General features: G+C 35.7%; 2 protein-coding genes and 1 pseudogene across 2 annotated transcripts; 1 reads left to right on the top strand and 2 right to left on the bottom strand.

The window, feature by feature from the left end:
• Positions 1-1,628: 1,628 nt before the first annotated feature.
• LOC18041882 lies at positions 1,629-9,372 on the top strand (annotated as a pseudogene).
• A 6,071-nt stretch (positions 9,373-15,443) lies between these two features.
• Positions 15,444-16,022, bottom strand: LOC18041881. Its single transcript, XM_006433486.1, has one exon. The coding sequence runs from the start codon at positions 16,020-16,022 to the stop codon at positions 15,444-15,446; it is 579 nt and encodes a 192-aa protein (XP_006433549.1).
• A 4,010-nt stretch (positions 16,023-20,032) lies between these two features.
• On the bottom strand, positions 20,033-20,942 carry LOC18041003 (transcription factor bHLH149). Its single transcript, XM_006433485.2, has one exon. The coding sequence runs from the start codon at positions 20,810-20,812 to the stop codon at positions 20,138-20,140; it is 675 nt and encodes a 224-aa protein (XP_006433548.1). The 5' UTR covers positions 20,813-20,942; the 3' UTR covers positions 20,033-20,137.
• Between the last annotated feature and the right edge of the window lie 2,423 nt (positions 20,943-23,365).

The raw sequence follows: 23,365 nt of genomic DNA, 5'->3' as shown, positions 1-23,365 counted from the left end.
TTATGATATGAACAGAATTTTCAAAATTCAAAACGGGGCATTTTAGGTATTATGATATGAATATATTTTGATTGTACCAACTGGCTGCATTATTTAGTCCTTAAAAAGTGAATACATACATAATTTGTAAAAGTATTTTGGCAACAACTATTTAAAATTGTTGTGAATGTTCATTAGTTCAAATGATAAATCTTTTAAATGGAGATAAGAGGTTCGAAGTTTGAATCTGATTATTTATAATTTTTATATTTAATTTATGATGCCATCATAATCTTATACTAGTTGTTAAAAACAATGGCAATTTAGGTTTATTTTTTTTGTTATTTGAGATTTATGGTGATCATATTCTATTTGATTGTACCAATGGCTGCATTATTTAGTCCTTCAAAATTTTGATTTATAATCTATCAAATTCTGGTGACCTGTCACCACATTAGGCTGAAAGCAATTTTAGTTTTTTATGAATACTTTTTTTTTTTCTAGATTTTGGATTTAAAAAGTGCTAATAAAGAGATCACATCCATATGTGAACATAAAGCACTTTTTTTATATAAAAAAATTAGAATCAACCCATACTTTTTTATCCCAAAAAATAGAATCAACCTATGTTTATCATAGATTATGAGATGTGCCATTTGTGACGCAAATGATGGTGTAATGTAATTAATCACGTTTAAAAATCTATAAAAATTGATTGTATTCACTATTTGAATATTTTATTTTCATATCAGATTTAAATTATATCACATAATGAGCGTTTTCATTTTATTTTAAAGGGAAAAAATAATACTAAACATCCGAAAACTTCCACTAGAATATTCATTTCAAAATAAGTTGTGGTACTCGTCAAGCGTTGACTAATCTTTCACAGTTTTTAAAGTAATTTATTTTAATATTTAATGATTTGCATGATCCTTGCTACGTACCTCGTATATAGAGTACGATGAATATTTTTCTAGATAAGCACTAGTGTTTATTTCAACTTTTGGACCAATTAAATGAATTAAAACCGGATTGATGCTCCTGATGGATTTGGATCGAGTTCAAGTTTCAAAATTCTTCCGAAACAATTTTTAGTCGGTAGATCATGAATGCTAGCCAATGATATTTTATTCTACCAAGTTGATTACGTTTCTAGAAATATGTTAAAAGATCAAACCAACCATTTTACTTAGAATAAAGCTTGAGTACCAACATTTGAGTCCAATAGTCCAATATTAAATGTCACTCATTTATTAAATAATAAATATAAAATTAGTTATTACTCTATTATATCATCAATAGATGAATGTCACATCAATTCTGATTTAAATCAACACTCAAATATTAATATTCTTAACATTACTGTTTTATTTATTTAAAGGGAAGAAAAATTTAAACAATACAAATAATGATACATACGTAAATACACACACACACACACACACACACATATATATATATATGAGTGCTGCTTATTGTCTGGAAGGGCAAGAGCGCGAGCTAGTGGGGAGAAAAACGGCATTACTGTGTGCCGTTTCTCTTGCGCTCTAGACACTTAGCATTTTTGTGTGTGTATATATAATTATCTAGTGAAGGCACCCTTACTAGTTAGCACCTGGCCTTTATCTCCCCACTTTCTTCATTTAATGACCCACCAAGCCCGCCGGAATTCTCTCATGAGAACCCTTGTTGGCCAAGTACGTAAACATTTACAATTTGCATATATGCATGTGCATGCACGTACGAGGAGTCATTTATGTTTCCTCATCTTATTGTCTTGCATGCGAGAATTAAATTAATTCTTCTATACCACTGTTGTACATACAACCAATCGACAGGGTTAAGCACAACAATATCCCGCCAAATTGGAGAATCTCTATATTCTAATAAAATCTATTAAATTTCTCCCTATAATTTATAATTTCTTTTCTTGTAAGTCAAAAGTCTTTGTCATCTGTCGCTTTTAATGAAATTTCCGGCTCCGTCCTAACCATTGTCATCTTTTCATGCTTAAACAGATGGGACGGCGAGCGGAGACGACAATTCTTCCACTAGAGCTGCTTCGGCATCTAAAACCATCAGAATTCAATGATGGACACGAGTACCATCTATGGCAGAGGCGCCAACTCAAAATCCTCGAAGCCGGTCTCCTCCAACACCCATCAGTCCCAATAGACAAATCCAACACTTTCGCTATACGTCTTCTTGAAATCGTCCGCGCAAGTGAGACAAAACCTATAGACACCGGCAAGAATTCGGACACAATGCGAGCATTATGCAACAGCGTCGTTTCTTTATCTTGGAGAATCGCCAATGGCACTCCCACCGATGTTTGCCACTGGGCTGATGGCTTTCCCCTCAATGTCCACCTCCACATAGATCTGCTTCAATCCATATTCGATTTCAGAGACGAGACATTAGTCCTTGATGAGGTTGATGAGCTTTTGGAGCTGATGAAGAAGACATGGTCGACCCTGGGGATCAATCGGCCAATACACAATATGTCTGTTTCACATGGGTTTTGTTTCAACAATACGTTGGGACTTCTCTGTCGGAGCCTGATCTTTTATGCGCGGCGCATACTATATTAGCGGAGTTGGCTAATGATGCTAAGAAGCCGGATAGAGAGGCGATTTATGTGAGAATGTTGGCGTCCGTTCTGGCCTCGATGCAAGGGTGGGCAGAGAAAAGGTTGCTTAGGTATCATGATTATTTTCATAGAGGCACCGTTGGGCAAATTGAGAACCTTCTTCCTTTAGCTTTATTGGCATCGAAGATTTTGGGTGAAGATGTTAGCATTACTGAAGGTGGGCTTGAGAGAGGAGATACAAAAGTGGTGATGGATTCAACCGGCGATCGTGTTGATATCATTATATTCGTTCCTCGGTGAAAAATGCCTTCACTAATGTAACCCAACGCTAATGAGTTCAGGGGGTTATTATATTTGCTTTTGATTCTTGTTAGAATATGTTCTTTATGTTTGCATTGCTTGTGTCTTTGATTGCAGCAGATTATTGAGAATGGGAACTTGAGGACTGAAGATAGCGATGGGAACGATTTAGGGGAAACAGGAGCTTTACTTCAACTGGCTAAAGAAGCAGAGGATTTGGCATTGAGAGAGAGGGAACGTTTTAGTCCAGTACTTAAGAGATGGCACTCGATTGCAGCTGGGGTTGCGACTGTCACATTCCACCAATGCTATGGGGCAGTGTTGAAGCAGTATCTGTCTGAGACGGGGACACTTAAAAATGATACAGTTGATGTGCTGCAAAGAGCTGGAAAGCTTGAAAAAGTTTTAGTCCAAATGGTGGTTGAAGACTCTGCTGGGTGTGATGATGGAGGCAAAGGCATTGTCAGAGAGATGATTCCATATGAAGTTGATTCGATCATATTAAGACAATTGAGATTGTGGATTCAAGAGAGAATAAATAAAGGGAAGGAATGTTATCTGAGAGCTAAAGAATCAGAAGTACGTGCTTAATTTTACGCATGAAGAAAGATTCAAAATGAAATTTTATTTGTTTGTGACGATAGTTAGTTCATTACAATTTGTATTTGCACACATGGAATCCCAAGTCCAAATCTGAGCCGTACGCGCAGTCAGCTGTGGAGCTAATGAGAAATGCCAAGGATACTTTGGATGATTTCTTTGAAATTCCAATAGGAATTACCGATGATTTGGTTCATGATCTTGCTGATGGGTTACAACAACTCTTCAGAGAATATACAACCTTTGTTGCGTCATGTGGTAAGAAGCAATCTCTAAAATATCAAAGGGGGGTTACTTCAGTTCAAACCGTAAGATTTCTTATGTCTTCGTGTTATTTTTCCAAGAGCAAGACTGTTAGTGAATTGGATGAAGCTGGAGCAGAGCATGATGTTGCTGTATAGCTAGAGCAGAGCATGCTGTTGCTGTGTAGCTGGTTGTAGCATATCAACTCACTGAGCTGACCTGTCAAAGTTAGTTAGCTGGTTGAGCTGATGTGTAAAATTAGTTATGCAGCAAATGGTTATGTGATGTAACAAACTCGTGCGTGTGGAGCAGGTTGTAGCTTAGTATAAATGTCAATCTGTATTCATTAAGTTGATTAACTTGAAAATAATAAAAAGGTTCTAAAGAGTTCTCTTTCATTTTCTTTTATTTTCTTGCTTGCCAAACACTATAGAACTAAGTTTCTTTCATGGTATCAGAGCCATAAATGGCAAATACAATTCAAAACAACAACTCTTTTAGTTTTGTTATGTCTATAAAGCTAGATCAAAACAATTATATTTTGTGGCGCACATAAATTCTAGCTTCGATCAAAGGGAATGGTTTGGAAGGTTTTATCAATGGTGATCGAGAATGTCCTGAACAATTTATTTCTTCTAGCAACAACAATGGAGCTGAAATTTTAACTGAATCTGGATCCAGATCTGTTAATCCAGAGTTCATAGCTTGGATGAAGGCTGATCAACTTCTGCTGAGTTGGATGATGTCATCGATACAGCAAAATCTGCTTGCTACTGTGATTGACTCAACAACCTCAAAACAGCTTTGGGAGACTCTTGCTAGTATGTTTATCTCTCAATCACAAGCTAGAATTCAAACGCTTAGAATGCAGATTCAAACTATTAAGAAAGGTGCAATGCATATGTCTGATTACTTTGTAAAAGTAAAACGTATAGCTGATACTTTAGCTCTAGCTGGAAAACCTGTTGAGTTAAATGATCTTGTGATGCATGTATTAACTGGTCTTGATTCATCAGATTATGAATCTTTAGTCATTGTTGTGTTAGCTCGAGGTGAAAAAATAACATTAGATGAACTATATTCTTTGCTGTTGAATCATGAAAATAGAGTTGAGCAAAAGAAAGGAAAAATTGCCGGTGATGTGATGCATAACATGACAGCAAATATTGTTTAGAAGAACTCATATGCTGGAAAGAATAATGGAAATTTTCAGAAACAGTATGGAAATAACTCTGGAGGTGGTAACAATTCTGGATATGGAGGTTTTAATGGATATGGATATGGTCAGTTTAACAATGGTAGTAGTTCCTCTGAAGTTGTTTGCCAAATTTGCTTCATACCTGGTTATGCAGCCTATAGATGCAGAAATAGGTTCAACTCATCTTTTGTTCCACAGAGGAATCATGGTAGAGGTAATATGAATGGTGGCAAAGGTTTTAATCAAGGGCAATACGGTAGAGGAAGAGCCTTTAATGGTAATAGTGGAAGAGGTTTTGGAGGTTTTGGTTCAAATGCTGGGTTTGGACAAAATGTTGGTTTTGGTAATGCTCCCAGGGGTTTTGGCTATCAAGGAAATATAGTATATCCAGAGAGCAACCCATCTGCTTATTACTCATTCACCCCTGGATCATCTAATTTTGTTTCTGGTCAAGGATATAATAATCTTGGACAGTCAAGTACTTCATCTTGCTCAGTTATGTCTTCTTCACTTCCACCAGAACACATTGAAGATCCTTCTTGGTATATTGATAGTGGAGCAACAAACCACATTACAAATGATCTAGGTAAGCTTCTGGATTCAAAAGCTTATACTGGTACTGAAAAGTTATTTGTTGGAGATGGAAATGCATTAGCCATTACACATGTAGGGTCAGTTGTGCTAAACACTTCAACTTCTCAATCTTTATTTCTTAACCATGTTCTTCATGTCCCTTTTATTACTAAGAATTTGCTTAGCATCTCAAAATTATTGGCTAACAATCCAGTTATTGTTGAATTTCTTGGTGATTTGTGTGTTATAAAGGCCAGGAACACAGGGAAAATTTTACTTGAAAGTGTTGCTAAAGGTGGCTTGTATAGAGTCTCTTCACATGCTGCTGCTTATTCAGTCTTTCTCAGTTCAGTTGGTCAAAACAAAATTCAGTCTCTTTTTGCTTGTTCTCCTATTTTTAATTCTGCTCAGCTCTCTACTGTTAGTTCTTATGAGTTGAATAAAAAGTCATGTCTGTCAGTTGTTGCAAAGGGTTCTATTGATGTAAATCTTCTTCATAGAAGATTAGGACACCCAGCATCTTATACTCTCAAAACTATTCTCAAAGCTTGTAACAACTCTACTGCTTTTAATAAAGTTGACAGTTTGAAATTTTGTTTAGCATGTCAATATGGGAAAAATCACATGCTGCATTTTGATTCAGTAGAAACAAAAACTTCAGCACCTTTACAACTGATATATGCAGACCTTTGGGGCCCCTCTCATGTTTGTTCTACCCAAGGATATAATTACTACTTGTCAATCCTAGATGATTACAGTAGGTTTACCTGGATATTTCCCTTGTCAGCAAACTCTGATGCTCTTGAAGTTTTTAACAATTTCAAAACATTCATTGAAAAGCATCTTCAACTTTCTATCAAAACTGTCCAAACTGACTGGGGAGGGGAGTTCAGAACTTTTTCATTATTACTCACTAATTCTGGTATCCATTTTCGACATCCTTGTCCCCACATTCATCATCAAAATGGCAAAATTGAGAGGAAACATAGACACATAGTTGATTTAGGGCTGACTTTATTAGCTCAAGCACATTTACCACTCAAATTTTGGTGGAATGCATTCCATACAGCTGTCTATTTGATAAACAGACTTCCAACTCCAGTTCTAAACAGTATTTCTCCTTTTCAAAAGTTGTTTCATTCCCCACCAGATTATTCAACACTTAAAATTTTCGGTTGTGCTTGTTATCCAACACTCAGACCATACAATAGACATAAGTTTGATTTCAGAACAGCTAGATGTATTTTCATTGGCTACAGTTCACAACACAAGGGGTATCAGTGTCTTCACTCTTCTAGGAAGGTGTATATTTCAAATCATGTAACCTTTGAAGAAAGTTCTTTTCCTTATGAGTCAAGAGCAGATTTTTCTTCAGTCTTTTCAAGCTGTCAGTCATCCACACATTCTGAGTATTCTTTTAGTTCTTCTACTCCTTCTGTTACTCAGTTACAAGCACCTTTAGCAGAATCATCAGAACATCATCTTAATGATCCTCAATCAAATGCTTCTATTTCATTCCCAAATTCTACTCCAGTTTACTTTTCTGATAATTTCAATTCCACTTCTTCTTCTTCTCATTCTCCACCATCCCATCATTCACCTCCACATACTTTGTCACAACCTGCATTATCTGGTCATCCAATGATAACCAGGTCAAAAGCAGGCATCTTCAAGCCCAAGGTTTATTCGTCAGCTTTACTAGCCCAAAAATTAGAACCAACTTCTGTTTCCAAAGCACTTTCTGATCCTATGTGGTATAAAGCTATGCAAGAAGAGTATCTAGCTCTTAAAACCAATCACACCTGGGATTTAGTCTTACCTGCTACTCCAGTGAAGATAGTTGGCAGCAAGTGGGTATTTTGAGTAAAGTATAACTCAGATGGTTCAGTTTCAAGGTATAAAGCCAGGCTTGTGGTTAAAGGGTTTCATCAGACACATGGGATTGACTACACAGAAACTTTCAGTCCAGCGGTTAAGTCTTCCACTGTTAGAGTTATTCTAAGCTTAGCAATTTTGAATCACTGGGTTGTAAGGCAGGTGAATGTTAACAATGCCTTTCTAAATGACATATTAATTGAGGATGTGTACATGGCTCAACCTCAAGGTTTTGTTGATTCAACTAAACCTACTCATGTTTGTAAGCTAAATAAGGCTTTGTATGGCTTAAAACAGACTTCTAGAGTCTGGTTTGATAGGTTTAAGGGTGCAATAATTTTCCAGTGGCATTTTCAGCATTCAAGGTCTGATAACTCTCTCTTTTATGCCTGGAACAGTGGTCATCTAACTATTGTTTTGGTCTATGTTGATGATATTATTATCACTGGTTCCAGTCCATCCATAGTTCAACAAGTTATCCAGAATATGCATCAAGCTTTTGCTTTAAAAGACCTGGGGGAACTTCACTATTTTCTGGGGATTGAAGTCAGCAAATCTTCACAAGCGGTTTCCTTGACACAAGCCAAGTACATTGCTGATATTCTGGACAAACATGGCATGACAGACTGCAGTCTTATGCCCACTCCAATGTCTACAGGTTTTTATCTCACCAAAGCCTCAGGAGAGCCACTTGAAAATGTTTCTCAATATCGAAGTGTTATAGGAGCTCTTCAATATGTTACTCTTACCAGACCTGACATTGCTTTCTCTGTAAACAAGTTAAGTCAGTTTCTTTCTAGTCTTAGAACTCAACATTGGGAAGCATGTAAAAGGTTATTGAGGTACTTAAAAGGCACTATCCATATGGGGCTGCATTTCTCCAATCAAGGAGCTCTGCAATTGCATTGTTTTTCAGATTCTGACTGGGCCTGTGATCATGATGATAGGAAGTCAGTGGCTGACTTTGCTGTTTATCTAGGTCCTAATATTGTTTCCTGGTCATCAAAGAAACAAGATGTTGTTTCCAGATCCAGCACAGAAGCTGAGTATAGATCTCTTGCTCATGCTGCTTCAGAGGTTACCTGGATCAAATCTTTACTTGGTGAACTTAGTATCAAATTAAGCTCTACTCCTATGATGTTGTGTGATAATCAAGGGGCCATTGCTTTAGCTTATAATCTAGTTTATCATGCTAAGACTAAGCATGTTGAATTGGATATACATTTCATCCGGGATAAGGTCACTGCTAAAGAAGTTCCAGTATGCTATGTGCCTAGTCAAGATCAAACAACAGATGTGTTGACTAAGGCTCTTACTTTCAAACAATTTAGTTACTTCATAGACAAGCTGAATGTTCATCCTAAACATTTCAGCTTGAGGGGGGATGTTAGTGAATTGGATGAAGCTGGAGCAGAGCATGATGTTGTTGTATAGCTAGAGCAGAGCATGCTGTTGCTGTGTAGCTGGTTGTAGCATATCAACTCACTGAGCTGACCTGTCAAAGTTAGTTAGCTGATTGAGCTGATGTGTAAAATTAGTTATGCAGCAAATGGTTATGTGATGTAACAAACTCGTGTGTGTGGAGCAGGTTGTAGCTTAGTATAAATGTCAATTTGTATTCATTAAGTTGATTAACTTGAAAATAATAAAAAGGTTCTAAAGAGTTCTCTTTCATTTTCTTTTATTTTCTTGATTGCCAAACACTATAGAACTAAGTTTCTTTCAAAGACACAACTATCTTCCAACACTTCCTCCTCTTAAAAGATGCAACCGCGATTCAAAGTTCAGCGAACTCTGGAAAAAGGCCAGCCCTTGTACTGTTGCTGTAGAGGATGTGTAACAGATTAATGGATCGAACGAAGGTCACCATCCTCGTCGGTCAACAAGCCGTGGAACACAACGCCTTTATATCTGCCTCAACACCTTGCATTATCTTGTCTTCTACATCCATTCCCTTGAAAAAACTTTGTCCCTCTCACCAAAGATTGTTCCAGTACTACTGAATTTGTGATCCGTCCCTTTCCAACAAAACAAATTTATCAGCAAGAAGTTTCACGGGAGTGTCATATTTGAATGATCAAGCAACATTTTCCAGCACAAAGGATTAACAAATCAACACTTGGTTCGCTCCGAGGATTGATCTTTACATTGAACCCTGCAACAAGTCGTGTTCTTAGGTCTTGAATTCTGAATTTTCTTATTGATTGCAGCAACATGATCGGCTAAATTAATCCTAAATTGAGGCTCATATACACCCATTTTAGATGAAATCTGATCGGCTGGTATTATTTTGTTCCTTTGATTCAATATTCTGATCTCTCTGTTACTACTAATCTTTAGGAAATACCGAAATGGTTTTGTGTATACTTCTACATGAATTTGTTTGTATAAATAGAAGCAAAGTTCAAGTGATGGAGTTGTATGGATTGAATGAACCAGCCAGTTCAATATTCCAGAATGTTAATTAACCATTTGATCAGGTTCATTGATTTTGGAGTTATAAATTATCCCTAAATTAATTTGATTCAACATATCTTAATTAAACAAGCACAAAGCCTTTCAATGTGAGTTTGGATTTTCAAAAATAATATCCTGACAAGAATGGGTACATGTAAAGTGGCATGAAGACCTTCTCAAAGTCGTGAACACCAAGAGGAATGAAAACAACCATGTCTCGAAATAAACCGTCTCCTGCAGCACAAACTGGATTCCCTTTAGACAGACCATCTGTATTAAGCTTTGTTGTAATTAAGAGTGAATAACCTTAATTCCTTAACCCAAGAAATCACCATACACTGGTCTTGATAAGGCAAGAATGAAGGATCAATATAGAAATCAGATTAAGAATAAGGGTATTTAACAGAGACAGGAATTAAGAAAGGATAAAGCAAAACGAAATGCAAAGGGGATTATAGAGGTTCGGCTTTGCAGCCTACATCCTCTTGAGAAACAGAAGCCATAGCTTTTCTTTATGCTTTAACAGATTACAAGTTTTTAGAGTAATTGCTACAAGGAACGATCTACTCTAAGAGTAGCCCTGAAGGCTATTTATACAACTCGAAAGGGATCCAGATGTGTGAGCTGTAAACCAGCTCTTATTCAACAAACCCAGAAAATTCCCGCCAACTCTAACCGTCTGTAACAGTTCTTCAGATTGAAACGGCATCAGTAGCTGCCGTTTAACTAAAGCTTGATTCCGTTGGTGCTCGTGCAAGTCACGTGCATTACTTAAGCTTTTCGTATGATAGAGGCTTGTTGTCGTATGGCAGTGTTATCTGTTTGTCTGCTTTGTCGTTTCTTATTCAATTCCAGAAACGACAAAGTCGTCTTTTTCAGAGGATTCTAATTCAGGTTCACAATTAACCAGCTTCCACCAAAGGGTAGATGATTTCTTCCGAACAACCTCGGAAATTTTAGGATCACTAGAGCAATCAAAGTTGGAAAGAATAAGTTCCTCAAAGGAGTTTGATACATAATCGGGAAGATAGACCGAGAAGGGCAAATTTAATCCGATCGAACACAGTAAGCGTAAACTGAAGGCCAACCATTAAACTTAATATTTTTTTTAATAAGATACAACATATTACATGATACTATAACTAGTATTTAAAATCACATAATAATTTGGACTAGTTTACAACAATTCTTATATAGAATAATACATAGTTTAGTCATCTCTAATATTCGAGAGATTTTAACTTCACTCAAGAGATAATGAAGGAAATTTAAACTAAACCACTCACAATATTTATGTGGGGGTTCGAACCAATTTTCTCACACTTGTGAAGGCCTGACTCGAGCCACTGGACTAAGGCCCAGTGGTTAACCATTAAACTTAATTAATTCAAACAACAAATAAACTTTGTGTACATGTTATTTTTCTAATTTTGATAAAAAAGATAAAGAATCCAAACTCAATATATGTATTGTGCCTGTCTACTATATATTCTTTTCCAACCATAAACTATTCGTAGTATCATAAAAATTGTAAAAATAACTTTGATCGAGTTGATGAATTAGTGTTATGAATTAGGTGCTTCTGGAGCATCACTTGTTTTCCATTCATTGCTTTGCGTGACACGTATGTGTATATATATTATTGTGATTGGTTAAAACATACATGTGATAGGGAATGAATGGAAAAAAGTAGTGCTCCAAAGGCACCCAAGACTTTTTTCCATTATGTGTTGTGTTATGTTCATTTATTAATGTCATCTAAAATTCATGAAATATTGATCAAACTGAGTACAATTAAATTGAGTTAGATTGAATACACTGATTTAACTTGATCTTGATTATCCAAACAATTGGAGTAGTCTTTAACTAGCTAGCTCTATCAATAAACAGGTCATGCACGAAAAAAATACTTCTCATGAATTAAACAATCAGATAAAAGGGTCGAATTGGAAAATATAAAAGGGTGATATTGGGATTAGGAACTGCGGGTATCCAATGCAAATGGCCAACATATTAACGCCGCTGCAAAGCCTACGATAATATGTATGGCTGCTATATATCCAGGAATCAGAGTCACTGAGACTAAAAACTCTTGTACCGACAAAACAATATTCTTGTCTTCGAGAAACTGTGTTAAGAGTATTTGGAACTTGGTAAATAAGGCATCCTTGAATGATGAAGCAACGATTGCATACAAAGAGAATGATCAATTGACCTCTTTACTGGTCAGAGGATGCAACTTAATGTCGACAACAGTAATCGATGCCTACGCACGCAACAAAGACTTTAACTCCGAAAGATTCTTGTTCACCAAGCTTGTATGATCCATTACATTAACCTTAATATTAACTCCGTAATTTTTCAAATTAATCTCACCCTTTATTTTGATACTAATTGCTTGTTAAAGAGCCTTCTGCCTTTGGATCCTTTTATATACATATATATTTCTTTTGTAATAAGGAATCTCATCCTTTAATATGGTAGGGAGTAAAAATAAGTTTAATAACAGAAAAATACAAATTCTAATACGATTAAATACATACACGGCATTAAATTTTATATTTTTCTTATCTTTTATTTTATCTCTTACTTTAAAAATATTATATCTCTAATTCAACATCAGTATTTCATTATACAACTACTGCATATACTTCTTAACCTTGTTATATATCCATTGCTATACTAACAAAGCAAGTACTCTTGTCGGTCAGAAATTCCGTGTGACTACCAGGAAAAAAATGAGGAAAATCGTTGCATAGTTCAATGATCAAGCAACGATTTAATTTCCTGCCCAAAGAACTAGCATATATTTCTGCTTTTTCGCTCTGGTTATTAATCTTCACATGGAGCCCTGAAACATTGTACTGTGACCTGACCCGTTTAATTCGGATAAATTAGCATCAATCGAATCCATGTGATCGATTAGATTGGAGCTATAAAAAAAATAAATGAATAAAAATTATGACTTAAAAGTCATTAAAAAAAAAAAACTGTTTACCTTCTATTTTATAAAATAGATATCGATTAAAAGCGACAGTACCACACTTATAATTAGATATGTAATTAAGTATAGAAAAGGATCAAGATGAGAAAAAAAAAAGTTGCTTAAGAAAACAAACACAAGCTAGATCATAATTAGCATATTTCAGAGATTGGCATCGGTTAAGCAATGACAACATCTTGTCAGCAACAACATAGCATCCACGAGCTTCTTCAACTGCATACAGGACCTGCTTATCTGTGAAAACCCAAGCCCTCCAGTTCGGTAGAGTCACTGCTTCTATTTCCTTATTAGACAATGAACTATGATCAATTCCAACTGCCTTAGCCAACTCCGCAATCCCTGTCAGTTCAGTAAGTTTTGGCTTCTTAAGAACCCTAGCAGCCAAACGACCCAGACCAATGCCAGTATAACAATGGAGTATAATCTAAGTTTCCGCGAATGCTTCTAACTTTGTCATCCGCGCCAATGCCAACAAAACAAATAGTCTCGTCAGCAAGAACGGTTTTGAGACTCTCATGAATCTTGCTCAAACGACAGAGTTGAACCGCCAAGCAGAGATCTACTGCAAAAAGGATTAACATCTCAGGAATTTTGGTCTGGGAATCGAACTTAACATCGAAGCCTACGACGCGTCGCCTTTCTAATCATCCCCCTGAGTTCAGAAATTTTTTTGTCCATCACAGCAGCATTATCGATTACGCTAACTTCAAATTGAAAGTCCTTAATTTCCAACTCACAGATACCCATTTTTGAAACGACCTGGGTGGGTATCATCATCTTGTTCTTTTGATTCAATCTTGTCTTATATGTTGCTAATAATCTTTAACGAAGAAATAATTGTAGAAACTTAAAAATGAATTTGTCTGTATAATTAAGTGAAATTTAAGTGATTGAGTTGCTCGGATTAAATGAACCAACAGTAGGTACATTCCGATATCCTAGAATATAATTAAGAACAATTTAAGTTCATCGATTTTGGGGCATTATCTGAATATTGTATCAGTAATCTTTAAGAATGGTCCTTATATTTAGGAGATCAATATAATTGACATATTCTTAATTATTAAACCGTGTCATTAATCATGACAATGCCCTCTTGGTATCGAGTTATTATTTCTCAAGACAAACCAAAAAGAAATAAAAAATAAAAAAAATCAGTCATTTAACCGATGCATTAACTCATATTGGGTTGGTCCCAAAATTCACCGTCACGAGCACCTTCCATTGAATCTTTTGTATTTCTTATACTATTGTCTTTTAAGCTTCTACTAACTAAATTCATGCAAACTCTTCTGGAAAAATTAACCGTAACTTCTGTTTTTCTCATTTTTACTATAAATGATAAGAATCAAACTCCAAATAATTCTTTTATCACTCAGAAATTCCGTCGACTTGCCTCGATTCAAGTTTACATCTTTTAGCCTGATTTCATATATAGTTAATTAATACACATATTAATATCGTTATAGCACCAATCAAGTTCAATCACCTTCTATAAAAATAAACAAGACGCTAAAAATACAATAAAAATCTTAAGATATAATATAGCTTGATTCTTGGAATTACCCCCCCCCCCCCCCCCCCCCCCCCCCCCCCACAAAACAAAACAAAAATTATCAATACAATATTTGACAATAAACAAGACGCTAGGACATATGACATGCCCACAAACTTACAGAGCCCACTTCACATTCAACAAACATCTAATAGTAAACTGTTAAATCCATGTAATGAGCTCATTAGCTAGATAGATACGATTAGTACTTATTAACATTTCTATCAACTTGTTCCCGATAAGAAAACAATAAAAAGCATTATGAACAGCATGCTTTTTTTGATCGTGCTTAAAGGCCCTAGCTTCGCAGTCAAATAGTTCAACTTTAAACCAGCACCAGAAGAGAAACCCTATTTATTTATTACAACATGCCTAGCCAACTCTGCTAATCCACATGCACTGATAAGGTCAGCATTCTTTAGGACCTCAGCTGCCAATTGTTCCAATTCAACCGCCGGCTTGATATCCATTTCATCACACGCTCAACGTTTCCTCGTACCAACCCTAATTAAAAAGACAATTGCACAAGTCAAGATGAGTAAAGGATTGAACCCAAAAGCTCAAATACCATTGCAGAAGTCACTAGTGTATAATTAACACATGACGAATGAAACAAAAAAAAAAAAATTGCATATAAGGAACATGATCCTCTTCTGATCTGAGCATTACTGAGTTTTTAATGATCTTTTGCCATGTATCTTTTAGTAGTAGTATATGGATAAAATTTAACTTCTTTTAATTTTTTATTTATTAACAACCAATCAGTGATTGATTTATTTACTCAGAGCATGATCAGATCAGTAGAGAATCCTAATCGTGCATATAAACCCTAATCACTGCTTCGACATTTATACCAACTTTTACAAACGCTAATTCCTGATTCGCCATTTACACCAACCAATTAGTGTGTGTAAGTGTGCGCGCGCGTGTAGAGTAGCATAACAAATTAGAAATAAGTTGGTTACGAGCTCTTATCATATTTTACATTAATATAACCACTCATCATATATATACATATGAATCGAAACCCAAAATAAAAAGCTGAGCCGTGCAATTACATTAATAGTTAGGCATCCAGCGAACTCAACACTCTATCTCCAATAACATAGTAAGCAAAAGCTTCATGAACTGCAAATTTAATTTGCTCATTTGAAAACGCCCTAGCACTCCAGCTTGGAGCATACCCATTGAAACCAGAAGCCAGAGAATTATGAATTCCAACTTCCCTAGCCAACTTTGCCAAACCAAATGAACTTATATGAGGCTTCTTAAGAACCCTAGCAGCAAAATGCCCTAGCTCCACCGCAGTCTTGCACCTCAAGTTACACCTACCTAGGCCATCAACTTTACCATTCATTTCAATTCCCACAAAGCAAATTGTCTCATCCGCAAGAAACTTCTTCAGACTCTCAGGAATTTGACCTAGATGGCATAGTTGAATAATTAAGCAGCGATTTCCTGCGCAAAGTATTAACATTTCAGCTTTCTTGGTGCATCTGTGATTGAACTTTACATCAATACCGACTACACGTTGCCTTTTTAATAAAGCCTTTAATGCAGCCACGTTGTCATCTATCAGAGCAGCATGATCAACCACAGTAACTTTCATGTTGTTACCTTGAATATCAAGTTCATATTTTCCCATTTTGGATAGAAAATGGATTGGTATATTATTCATCCTGAATTTTCAATTCACTCTCACATGCATGCACTTATATATAGGCCCACGTCAAGAATATAAGAATTATCTTTTTGGTGTTTAAATACGAACAGCAACAGTAAAGATAGAATTAACATAGGGGAAAACGGAGAGCCCTTTTGTTATAATTAATGGCATTGGATATCTATATAGATTAAGACTAAAACCAAAAGCCATCCTTAATTCGATTGATAAAACAAAAATCAAAACTTCTTAAAAGAGTCTTTGAATATTTGAGCAAATTAATAAGTAATAACATTAAACAAGAAGCATAGACAAGTCCCAAAAAAAAAGATGCATAGGAATATCTAAAAGAGGTAAGTAAAGTTTCACGAGAATTAATGTACTTAAATCTGAGTTGCGTACCCGAGAATTAATAATCCCCCTGGAACTGAAGCTGAGTGGTTTCTCGTTTTTATTAGTGTAGATTTTCGAGCACAATTATAATAAGTATGACTTTAAAAGTCCATCTCTATCTAGATGTCACAAACCACAAATAAAAAGAAAAACAAATCTGAGTTGCCCATTACATAACTCTGGGCATCCCAATTTCCAGCCCACACACATCATACACCCATAGTGAAAGTCCAAAGCTCCGTCCTTCATAGCTGACGCAAAGCCCAAAATATTCCACCATGCCTTAAGGGCGTAAAGTCGAGTTTTGATAGGGACTCAAATAATTCGAGTTCGGCTAGAATCTAGATAGGTCCCTAAAAAATCTAAATTCTGCTCCAATAGATTCTTAGCCAGGCGTCGCCATTTGAACCCTTATCCATTAACAAGGAAAAGGTTTTGCACGAGTCCATCAACTGCGCCAAAAGAAAAGGCCAGGGCGTCATTATCACGGCCACCAGGGATCCACGTGTGGTAAAGACCCATCGGGGCCCCTCACCCCTATACCCAACAAATTCCGTATACTTAATGTTATTTACTATTCGTATATTTAAAGGGTCAACAAATTTGTCGCAAGACAGGGGATCATAATGAAATGAAGACACCATGTGTGCTAATAGTAAGTGCCACGAGCTTCATTTATGTCACCCACACAAACACAACGCCAATAAAAGACATTAGCACATACACAAGTGGGCGAGGCAAATAACAAATAACATGTTGTTATTGTTATTATTATATATTGATACACAGTTTGTCTTCTTCCCCCCCCCCCCCCCCCCCCACCCCAACTCTCATTTTCTTTCAATCTGTACAGTTTTGTTGGGGAGCTGGCTTTTTGGCAACTCAAAAGTAAATTCCTTTGTCGTTTCTTCAATGCAGTAAATCTCGTAAATTTTAAAGTAAATAATTTAGTATACGTTCGATATGACTTATCTAATGATCATAAGTATTTATTTAATTTAAAAGTAGAAACTTAGTTCGGCAAAAATTGAATTAAAATTTGTTCGACCTAAAGATTTACCTGAAATATTCAATTTTGAACACAAACTTGCAATGGGTTATACTTTATATTAAAATGGTATTATACGATAGAGACATAAAATTGCATTTATCATCCGAAAAATTACAGTCATTTAGATATTCATTACATTATTCGAATTACTAGAAAATATGGCCCAAAAATAAAAAATTGGTGATCGTAATAATACAGCCGGTATATTGTAGATTGAACCTCCGATTTGTGTTTTTATTATGAATGGATTTGGAATGATCATTGTCAATATGAAAAGAGCTTTGATTAAAGAAAATAACGGAGCAGAATATGCGGGGCAGATGAATCAACATGTAAATTGGATGGATGTGAGGGAAATTAAATGAGCGACACATGGTAGCCGCGAGTCTGGACCAGGTACCACTGAGAAAGCAACAAGTGGTGTGTTAGGCCGGAACTCGTGTTGGGAGTTTTCCAGTAGATACCGACAGACTTTGATGGGCAAGTCACGGCGGAGGAGGTTATAAGGGCTTTATATACATTGACGAGCGAGGCGCCTTTGGAATAAGTAGCAACCCTGAGATTTAAACGATGCAAATTGTATTTTGCTTTCAGAGTTGCGTACGAGTTCAAGTCAGGTCACCATCAAGTGTGTACCACAAATCAGAGATGATTTTGGCTCTAGTATTAACCTATTATGAGTAACAAATCTATGGTCCCATTTACTCAAATTCATGGTTTCATACCAATTTTTGACAAACAAAAAATCGACTCAAAAAAAGGGGGCTCTGTATCTCCTTTTGATTAGAGTCTTTAAGAAAATGAGAAATTGCAGGTAAGTTAAGCCTCAAAGTTAGCTTCATGCAAAAAATTTCAATTAGTGGGCCAAACAGAAAAAAAAAAAATGGTAATAAAGGGTTGATTCTGGCTATCAAATCCAACAGATAAATAGGCCTAACAGGTGTTCGTCCCAGTGCACGATACAAGTAGTAACTTGCCCAAAAAAGGGAAAGCAAAAGATGGCTTCTTAAATGAGAGCACATGGAAGCATGTGAAAATAGATGGGGGGTTTTGTGTGTGTGGGGGTGCAAAGGCAAATGTATGATTTTTGAAATGAAAGCACACAAAATAAAGCAATTTTGAGTTGGGAAAATCTACAAAAGAACAAATCATGTGTGGTGTGGTCGTTCAATTCAACCCAATACCCATCATCATGACCTAGATACATATGCATGTTGGCTCCAAAAATTTAAAATATGAATAAATAAATAAAGCCCTTGATAGGGATGCCACTAAAATTGACAGCTAGGTATTGGCAGAAGCACACGTGTTGGGCTTTTAATAGGAAAACAGAAGGGAGGGAGAGATTAGAAAAGGGGGCTTACTGGTGAGGGGGCAGGGCTGGGCTAAAACTTGTCTTTAGACCATAAATGTTTCGTCTCCAAATAGCATGTGCACACACCAAGTACTTACTTTTGGTTTTTGTTTGAGGCATTTACACAAACAGCTGATGATCACATGGAAGCCATTTTATAAAGTTGTAGGGTGGGCCTGAAAGTCGGTGGTCATTTGCAGTAGGGCCATCGAGGCACATGTCATGAAGCTGTTTTGTTCACAACACCAATTTGGAAATTGGCTCCATTTTCATCAACAACATAAACTTTCTAATTCCTGTCAGGGCCACCTGGTGGGGCTGTGCTTCCCCACTGTTCCCTCATTATTCGCGATTTCGTATCTCACAAATATCCATTTGTGTCAGAGGATCTCTTCCCGGTAAATCACACCCACTGGAATTTACATAAATTCATCTAATAACACGTAAAATTTTCATTTACACTTCATATGAATCCACCCTTGTTACCATTTTTCAACCTACCCTACCCATTCCATATTTCAAAATTCAAACTTTAATTTTCAAAACTCTGCCGTGACAAATTTTGAAAAAATATCACATTACTTAGCAAATCATGCAATTAATTAAGTGGTTGTCTCATCTTTCTTTCTTTCTTTCTTTTTTTTTTCAAAAGTTTTGAGTTTTCAAGACTATTTATTGTGTGCTTTATACAAAATGATTTTCTTCTAATTTTCAACTAGACCCATTGTAAATATTAATAAAATACATTGTAATGAAAATAAAGATACAATATAACAACGTTACATTTTTATATATAAAAAACATTATACTGATGACAGTGAACATTAATCAATATTTTTACACATCAGAAATTTGATAACTCATCTTTTTGGTTACTTGAAAGAAGGATCATCATTTTTTTTTTTTTAATTCTTTGGTTGGAATTTCTGGAATACGAAAGCAAACGTTTTCGCTTAAGAAACATGCACCGAAGAAAACCTATTTGTTTTTCACTTAAAGTTATGGTTGATTGTCCAACCAAAATTAGTTGGCATTTCCCAATTGATTAATAAACTAATCTATCTTAATAAAACAAAAAGCTAACCAATATTAAGATTAAAAAAAATTAAAATAGGGTGGTGCTCAAAAGAAAGGTCAAAAAAGGAAAAAAAAAAAAGAAAAAGAAGAGGCCATGTATACAATAAAATACACGAATATAAAAATCTCATAAAAATAAAAACAAAGTAGAAAATAAAGAATTAAAAGAGAAAAAAAAAAACAAAAAACTAATAACACCTGGCAGGACAAAGCCACGGCCTTCTACGATCTAACAACGTTCAAGCCAAGCCGATCATCAGCCGGCGAAGAGCCGGCTAGAATAGCGGTGAGAGCAGTCATGGCCCGGACCTGCATCTCCAAGGCGGAGATGTAATCAGTCGCTTCTTCTAGAAGATTCAACGACGAAACCTTCCGGCAACCGGGAATCATCCGGCCGAGCACGCGCAATTTCTTTTGGACAGGCGGCAACTTGTTCTTCCTCCTCATCGCTTCCTCCGGCTTCCTCCTCAACCGGCTACAGCCGGTGACTCTCACTTTAACCTGCCGCTTCTTGAGCCTCAAACTGGGGGGACTCGAGAGAATCGCGCGGCTCCACCGGGTGGCGCCTTTGGCCGAGACGGCCATCAGCCTATCAGCGGTTTCTCGGATTGCCTTGCCGGTTCTGGCCGACGAGCTCCGACGGCGCACGTGGCGGACCGCTTGGAAAAGTTTGGACGAGTAGATCTGTTGCTCCTTATCCGTTCTCCAACGCTTCGTAACCTCCCGATACGCTGCGTTTCGGGAATCATCATCATCATCATCATCATTGCGTTGGCGACGACGAATCAACTCATCTTCTCCTCCTACTCCGTCGTCGTTGTTCCCTATTCTTCGCTTCTTCCGCTTCGGCTCCATATCGAGCGACGTGTCGCAATTTGATTCGTCGAAAGAGTCCATAATCAAATTCTGTTATGGTTTTTTTTTTATTGATCCAAATTGCGCTGGTTTGATAAAATGCAAAATTCTGTTTTTGGTTTTATGAAGAGAGAATTGAGGAGGGTTTTGTTAGTTATATGGAGGGGGAATGCGGAGACTTTTAAATGAAAGTCACGGGATTACACGCGTCCTTTGCTTATTCACATTTATTGCCCCCTCTCTTCTTTTTTTCTTTTTTTTTTCAATAATTATATAAATTATCCATGTGACATGCGACGTGTTCACCTTGAAACAATTAATTGCTACAAAGGCACTATTATATAAAATTTAATATAAATTAATATTATAATTATAAATATTAATTATTTAAGAGTCTTTAAGTTACAATAATTATAACATACATCTCTCATATGAACCACATAAAATTATAGGACTCATAATTTGTGTGGTTCACATGAGAGATGTATGTTACAATTATTTTAACTTAGCATTTGCTTAATTATTTTCTCGTATAACAGTCTCATATAATTAAAAAAATTATTATAAAAACTACTCCAACAAAAAAAAGGAATAGTGCCCTTTTTATAATTAAAATTTGGTATAAGAAATAGTTTATGGTTGATATTTTTGACCTCGTTTTTAATAATTTACAGATAATTGATAATTTTTAATAAAATTAAGGGATTATTATGAACATGGTCTTATCTAACATGAAATTATAATTAATTACTTTATTGAAAGCAATTATTAAGTTCGTTCAAACAATAAAGTGACCAAAAGCAAAAGAGAGCCATTGCATCACCCATGATCACGTTCATTTTGATTGATCGCATCGTGTTCCACCATTAAAAGATATCTCTCTATTTGTTGCTCAATTATGTTTTTGACTGCCATGAATTCATAAAACTCAAGCCCCCATTCATCATAAACGTGAGAATTGATTGGCATGTGATTTTTTTTCATATTTCATGGCACGAATAATTTGCTTTAATTATTCTCTTGTTTCGACATTATTGTTCACGCAAGGCTCTCTAGTTGGCCTGGCGACCCTTTTGTTAACGCACGAGCAAGGCATTTTTACTGCCGCACAACTTTTTGTCAATTTTAAATTTTGTTTCTGTTTCTTAATCAAACATCCTTTGGGATTACATTAAGTTAAAATTAAGACAAATAGAGTTGTAAAAAAAAAAATAATCATGAAAGATAAGCAATTGCCATCACACGTAAGACAATAGTAATATTAATGAATAACTCTTCTAATTATATGCAAAAATCCCAAAAATAAAAAAAAAAACATTTTGTTATTCATAACCTTCCAATATTATGTTTGTTTATAGGAATCTCGTTGAACTAACATGTGGTCTCAATCATCTTAACTTGCTTGCTTGCAAAGATTAATAAAGTAAATAGGTCGACAAAATGGCTGACTCATTCTTCTCTTTTGTTGTTTTTTATTTATTATATGAGACTATTGCTCAAATTACAGTTCAATTACAACTCATATTACATGAGAGTATAATTGATATGTACAATCATATATTTATATTGAGCCCTATTGATATGAATGCTGATATGACACCGCTCAGATTTTTAACCCTCTCAAATATTCGAGGGATGTCAAACTCCCATCCTGAGAGAAAAACTGTCTTCACTCGAACTCAAGGACTCCAAGGAAGAATATTTAAATTAAATCCCTACAATGCGACTGCGGAGGCTCGAACCCCTTCCCTCACATTTCTTCTCTTTTGTTTAGATAAATCTTAAACCAATAGTTATAAAAAAAAAACTTTAAATTTTACACGCGTTTGGTGTTTAATTTTTAATGTTTTACAACGTACGCCATCGTCCCTCGACAGGTGAAACATTTCTTTAATTTCATTTAGTGGTTATTAATTATTTTTAAAGAATGTACCACTTGTAGTCACTGCGATTATCTTTCATCAATTAATTAATTAATTAATTGAAACGATGAAAAAACAAAAAGAAAAAAACATGTCACGACCGCTGTCTGCTTATCGTGTCTTACAAGGCCGGTCTGCCCGGCCCTCTTGTTCTTCACTTTATTTATTTATTTTTTGTTGGGGGTGGTTTTAATTAGCATTTGAGAATTCTAATAAATTACTTAACGATGTGTCGACAACCTATTGGACAATAAGCTGCTTTGTTGGCATCCACTCATTGGGTTTCGACGTGGGGCAAATGGAATTTGTTTTTATGCTAAAGAATGATTAGTGGGTGAAAGAAAGCACAGTAGACAACAAATTAAATGGCACTTTCTAATATTCTATCATCTTAATTGGCCTTCACCTTGTGCCCTCTATTTTTTTTAAAAAAAAATTAGGGTTCCTATAGTCATATGTAGGTTGGGGACAAATTCAATCCATGCCCACTTTCATTTTCTTTGTTCTTCCTCATGTTTTCGTTAAGGTTTTCATAGTTATTTATATTTAATCTTCTAAATTTAAAATTTATTTTTTAATGCCAACATTCGTATATTTTAAAATTTTAAATTTCACCTCATATAATTATATTGTTTATATGCCACTCAGTATATATAAATATTTTATCGTCTGT

Source organism: Citrus clementina, unplaced genomic scaffold (genome assembly GCF_000493195.1).
Source record: "Citrus clementina cultivar Clemenules unplaced genomic scaffold, Citrus_clementina_v1.0 scaffold_5, whole genome shotgun sequence".
NCBI lineage: Eukaryota > Viridiplantae > Streptophyta > Magnoliopsida > Sapindales > Rutaceae > Citrus > Citrus x clementina.
Note: the sequence above shows the minus strand (reverse complement) of the source record. Positions and strands in the feature narration are given on the sequence as shown.

Coding starts and splice junctions, on each gene's coding strand:
- LOC18041003 (XM_006433485.2), bottom strand. CDS start 20,812: ATGGACTCTTTCGACGAATCAAATTGCGACACGTCGCTCGATATGGAG.
- LOC18041881 (XM_006433486.1), bottom strand. CDS start 16,022: ATGGGAAAATATGAACTTGATATTCAAGGTAACAACATGAAAGTTACT.